Consider the following 6,320-nt stretch of genomic DNA (forward strand, 5'->3'; position numbering starts at 1 on the left):
CATACATTTCAGTGCTAACACTAATATCAATTTGTTCTTTGTAAACTTGAACATTTCACTTGTGCTTATTTTGCAGGAACAACACACTGTCTGAAACACACTGAAAAGTGCAGTGGGCATCTTAGTCTCCTACTGCGCATGCGCAGAACACATGAATTAGCAAGTTCTCATACAGACCGGTTTATTATTCAAAACAAGTCATTACAAATTATTTGACTCGGCCAAAGACTCGACCAATACGCACAAAACATAATCGGCAAATGTGTGAAATACTCACCGATTTTTTATCAGCCCAGCTGATCGGTGGGACAAAACTACTGTTGAATTTTCCTCCCCTCCTGGATTTCGCGCATGCGCAGTAGGCTTGGTAGGACAAATCCAAGAGGTAGGATAACTTTACAGAACACCGGCTCACTGTTTTTTTCTCCTTTCCTTTGGAATCCAAAGTGCCTCCAAACATCTGCCTTAAAGTTCGGCGGCGTCTCTAGGTTTACGTTAACAGCCATGCTTGCTTGTTTTTTTTTCCCCCTCACTGCAACCACCGGGGAAAAAAGAGAAGACGAAGAGTGCCTTGCAGTGAGGGAGCGGCACAGCGACACCTCGCGGAGCGGAGGTGCGGAAGTCGGACTGGATTTACAACCCGTCTGAAACATGATTTATTATTTGAAAAAATATCGATATTCAAATTGAGTATCGATATTGAATCAGAAGACAAAGTATCGCGATATATTGCCGTATCGATATTTTTGCACACCCCTAGTGGGCAGCCACACCAGAGCGCCCGGGGAGCAGTCAGGGGTTCGGTACCTTGCTCAAGGGCACCTCAGCCCAAGGCCTCCCCACGTCAACCTAACTGCATGTCTTTGGACTGTGGAGGAAACCGGAGCACCCGGAGGAAACCCACACAGACACGGGGAGAACATGCAAACTCCACACAGAAAGGCCCTCGCCGGCTGCTGGGTTCGAACCCGGACCTTCTTGCTGTGAGGCGACAGCGCTAACCACTACACCACGGACAGACAAAGATTTGGGGGGAGCAAGAAAGACATGGAGTGAGACAGAAACAGACCAGTAAGTTAATGTTCACAGTGAAATAAGCTGTAGTAGTTGATTAATTATCTGCAACTTTCTCAGAAAAAAAAAAATTTGTTAATTAACAGGAAATGCAAAACCCTTAGAGAATTTCACCAGTTTGTATCAAACATGAACCTGACAACAGTCCCAAATAAATTACACACATTTTAGTTAAAAAAAAGCATTAATAATAATAATAATAATAATAATAATAATAATAATAATAAATGTTTTGGCTAAATAAAATAACTCCTCATGATCTGATAATATTTCAGGTGTTTTATATTTAATTTCTATATAAATCTTGCATTTGTAACAGAAATAAATCTGGAGAATAAAATAAAAATAAACTCCTCTCGGTGCTAATCAGTGAAACCTGCCCGTGTTTATTTTATAAAACAAATCAACATTAAGGCCTCAGAACCCTCATCTCCCTCTCTCTCCCTCTCTCTCTCTGTTTTTAATAAATATTTATTATTTCATATTTACACTTTGTTTTAAAGAAAAAACGAAAGTTATGAGCGCGCGCTAACGCTCTGAGGTAACACGTTAGCCTGTTAGCCTGAGTGTTAGCCCGAGTGCTAGCCTGTTAGCCTGAGTGCTAGCCTGTTAGCCTGAGTGCTAGCCTGTTAGCCTGCTAGCTGTAACTGAGGCGCTCCGTTCCATCACCCGACATTTTACACACAAACATTACACTTTATAAACTGTTCAGAAAATAAACACTGTTTGTTTGTTTACAGCTCCTGAGTTATAAATCACTAAAATAAATGTACAAACGATTTAAACAAACACACTTCCATTTTTCCCCCTCACAAAAATGTGATCTTTACCTTTCGAATCATCGACGCAGCAACATTTCATTCCGGCGGCGGAGCTACAGCCGCGAACACAAAACACAACTTTAGTTTCTTGTTCGGTCCGGGAAGCGGAGGAAAAAAAACAAAAAAAAAACTTAGGGCCGAGTCGACAACTCCCTGTATCGCTAACCGCGGCCGCGTCTCAAATCACCGCCGCGGAAAGCGAGCTTTCTTCCCTTTCTTCACTGACTCAATGACGTCACACGCAGAGGCGGGTTCATTCTAGCGGTGATGATCCGACAAGATGGCGGACACGTTCGCGCCACACTGAGAAGGAGACATAGCTCGGTTTGGAACACAGCCCGTTCCTGCTCTTACTCGGCTTCTCCTGGACGTTCCTGAACATGTTCTCGCGAGATTTTCGCCTAATAGCCAAAGGAAGGGGAATCTGTTCCCTGTTCTCGCGAGATTTGATGGTTGGTTTTTGGTTTAAAGCGTTTTTATTTACCCTGTAGATGAGTAAAGTAAATTAATGTTTGTCAAAATTTGTTTTCAAATAAATAAAAAAAATGAAGGAAAAGCGCCCAACATGGATTAGTCTCTGATTATACAAAAAAATTCGAATCAGAAATTAGTTTATTGAATTTGATTCTGATTAGAAATGTTTTTTTTTTGAAAACTGATATAATGCACCATAAAGAGAAAAATCATCATTTATATTTCAAACACTGTGTGTCACTGTACTTAGTGCACGATTTTGTTATGTTGCTGTACAATATAACACTTACTGATCTTTTATGGAGAATTTTGAAGTGTTCCAGCACAGGTTACTCTAAAATAAATTAGTAAACAAACAAACAAACAGAGCTGCCACAATATGAGTCTTTCTTTTCGGACACTGAACCCTCCCCATATAGTTTCCTTGAACACTACTGAGCTTTAAACTGTGATTTTGTGAACTGAAACACTTCACATTTAAACTCCTTCACACAAACATCACTCACACTGTAAATACAACCACAAACAAGAAAGAGTTGGGATGGTGTGTTGAAATAGAAATTAAACCTGAAAACAATGATTTGTAAATAATATTTGACCTATATTACACTCAGAACAATACAACAGCACATTATATGATGCTTTACCTTATGAGTTTTATTGTTGTTACTTTTTTCCTCCCAAAATAAACACATTTCAATAAAATGTGGGACAGTAAAGCATTTCCCACTTTATAATGTGTATAATGTTCCCGTTTCTTCTCCCGACACTTAAAGCTGTTTATGGACTGAAGACTCCAAGTGATGAAGTGTCTCAGGTGTTATTTTTGTCCCGTTCTTCCTGTAAACAGGTCTTAAGGTGTGGAACAGTTCGGGGTCGTCACTGTCATATTTATAATTTCTAAATTCTCCACACATTCTCTACTGGGGACAGAGGGGACACGCCCTCTTCTTCCACAGCCACGCCTTTGTAATGTGAGCAGAACTTGGTTTTGTATTGTCTTGTTGAAATCTCCCTGGAAAAGACGTCGTCTTGAAGGCAGCAGATGTTGCTCCAAAATCTCAGTGGACTTTTCTGCATTAATGCGCCATCACAGAAGTGTAAGGTACCTTTGCCAAGGGCACTGACCCAACCCCATACCATGACACACCCTGGCTTTTGGACTCATTCCTGCGAACAGTCTGGATGGTCCATTTCTTCCAAAAAGACCTGGAATACTGATTCATCTGACCACAGTACCCGTTCCCACTGTGTGATGGTCCATCCCAGACGCCTCCGAGCCCAGAGAAGTCGACGGCGCTTCTGGACACAGTTAACATAAGGCTTCCTTTTAGCACAGTAAAGTTTTAACTGGTGTTTGTGGATGTAACTCCGTATTGTAGCTTGATAAAGGTTTGCCAAAGTAATCCCGAGCCCATGTGGTTCTATCAGCTGTAGATGAATGACGGTTCCTGATGCAGTGAGGGATCAGAGATCACGGGAGTTCAGATTCGGCTTGAGCCCTTTACACACCGAAATTCCTCCAGATTCCTTGAATGGTTTAATGATCTTCTGCACTGTAGAGGGTGAAATATCCAAATCCCTTCCTATCTTTCTCTGAGGAACATTGTTTTTAAACATTTCAATAATTTTCTCACACATTTGTTGATAAACTGGAGCTCCTCAGCCTTTCCTGGATACTGATTTTGTACCAAATCATGATTACTGTTACCTGTTGAAATTACATCATTATTTGTTTTACCTCCTAAATTTCAGTAGTAACAACTTTTTTTGGAATGTGTTGCAGGACTGAAATGCAGGAATGGATGGATATTAACAAATGAAATGAAGTTGCCCAACAAAACATGAAATATCTCAGGTTCATTCTGCCTGCAGTGAAGTACAAGCCAATTTACAAAATCACTGATTTTTTTTTTTTTTAATTTGGGGTTGTATAGTAAAAGTATAAATATCACAATAAAACCACTCAAGTCTCTTTATTGGTTAACAGGTTTCGGAAATACGTTTATTTTCCAAATCCAACCTTTTGTAGCTGAACTGAATGAACACACATCCCCACAGGCACACCCCAAAATCTAGTGGAGATTATTATAACACTGAAGGAAAATAAACTTGGAGTGAGATGTTCAACAAGAATATACAGTTGTGATGGTCAGGGGTGCACATACTTTTAGCCACAGTGTATGCAAAATGATAAAATAACTGTGTTCAGAGATAAAACAGTCACGTGTAGATACGGATCTGAACCCGTGCAGTGGGAACGTAAAATGAACCACATCAGAACTTGTTTACTTTTCAGTCTGTATCACTTTCAGATTGTTACTGCCGTGTTTCTTTTTCTACCTCACTATTCTTAGATATCATAGCTATCACTTTTTTAATGAAAAAAGATTATTTATATCAAACTTAAGAGTTTGGTTTCCCAGACAGCATGAAACTGATTGATCCAAAACAGGGTGTGTGTGTGCAGTTACAGTTCACTCACACCACACAGAGCTGGCAGAAGTTTCTGGAAGAACCAGTGTTTGTGAAAAAAACAGGAAGAGAGAGAGACAGACACCTCACAATAGGCACGAGAGAAAAGAGAAGGAAGGAGGAAAGAGAGGAGACAGAAAGAAGCAGCTCAGGATGACTGTTTTGTGGCGGTGGATCATCACTAAGGGCGTCGTGTGTTGGAGAGGATTTCTAAATGACGGTGTGACTCCTCAACCCCTCCAAGTATTAATAGATTAGACAGAACTTTATTGATCCCTTTGGGAGGGTTCCCTCAGGGAAATTAAAATTCCAACAGCATTATTATACAGGATAAACAGAATAGAAAATAGAGAAAACATAGATAAATTTACATATACAGATCAAAAAAAGTCCAGCAGGAGAGCTATTGCACATTGTCCAGTATTGTTTTTTGTCAGGCTAGGCTACTGCTCCTTCCCGTCATCCCCCCAGAGAGGAGTTGTACAGTCTGATGGCGTGAGGCACTTAATAATGCAGTTAGGGGATGAACCTGAAAACTGTCACTTCCAAAACCGCTTATGTAAACACAGCCCAACCACACCCACACATTCAACTGCCCTGGATTGTGTTCTGGGTCAAACCGACTGTTCACAGGTGTTTCACATGCCTGACAACATGAGACTTTAATATACAAGATTTTCATGAAACTTAACTTCAACAGTGATATCAATATGTAAAGATGAACAACTTTACAGGTTTACACACGCACACACACGTCCTTTCCTTGGATGTGCATGCAGTAGTGTCTCCCCCACACACAAACACACTGTCTACAGTAATGAGGCATCTCCAGCTGGACAGTGTAACTTGGACCTCTCCGAGTAGGAGTGAGAGTGATCCAACCCTCTCATGCAGGACAGTGCACACTTCTCCCTGCACACTCCACCCCACCATAACCAAAAGGAGACTCAGAATCTCCAGGCCACCATTGAGCAAGAGCATGGCCATAATTTACAGGCTGCTGTACTGATGGTGAAATAGAGGAAGAGGCATCAGACACCAAGGACCATGTTGAAATTAATTTTGCTGCACATTTCATCAGAGGATTCTCTGATGAAATGAGGGGGGAAAAATGTGCAGCAAAATGCTGAAAAGGAGGAGTCAGATAAAGAAAATAAAAGGAGCAGAAAGGGCATATGGCTCTTCCCCCAAACGGTCACCAAAAAGTTGGAAGAATAGAACTGTAGAGAGAGTGTGTGCACCCTACATCTGGAGAAATCCCCACCACCTCACACTAAAATCTAGTGGAAAGCCTTCGCAGAAGAGTGGAGCTAATTACAGCAAAAAGGGGGAATGAATCTAAAGAGGCACACGTGTTTATGGTCACAGAGCTATGGAGTGAAGATGGGTCCATTTTAACCTGTAAACAAAGTGAGCCTTCATAATGTGAAGTCAAAACATCAAGTGTGTGTGTAACAATTTATATTACATCCATAA

The 6,320-nt window shown here is 40.9% G+C and overlaps 1 protein-coding gene across 2 annotated transcripts in view; it reads right to left on the bottom strand.

Moving 5' to 3' along the window:
* Positions 1–2,098, bottom strand: part of rnf19a (ring finger protein 19A, RBR E3 ubiquitin protein ligase) — a 32,672-nt gene extending 30,574 nt beyond the window's left edge. For both annotated transcript variants that reach the window (XM_060942395.1, XM_060942394.1), the window contains exon 1: positions 1,905–2,098. In XM_060942395.1, coding sequence (XP_060798378.1) covers positions 1,905–1,935 — 31 coding nt within the window. In that variant the 5' untranslated portion in view covers positions 1,936–2,098. The remainder of the gene's footprint in view (positions 1–1,904) is intronic.
* Positions 2,099–6,320: the final 4,222 nt, after the last annotated feature.

The sequence above is a fragment of the Neoarius graeffei genome, chromosome 16, assembly GCF_027579695.1.
Source record: "Neoarius graeffei isolate fNeoGra1 chromosome 16, fNeoGra1.pri, whole genome shotgun sequence".
Classification (NCBI taxonomy): Eukaryota; Metazoa; Chordata; class Actinopteri; order Siluriformes; family Ariidae; genus Neoarius; species Neoarius graeffei.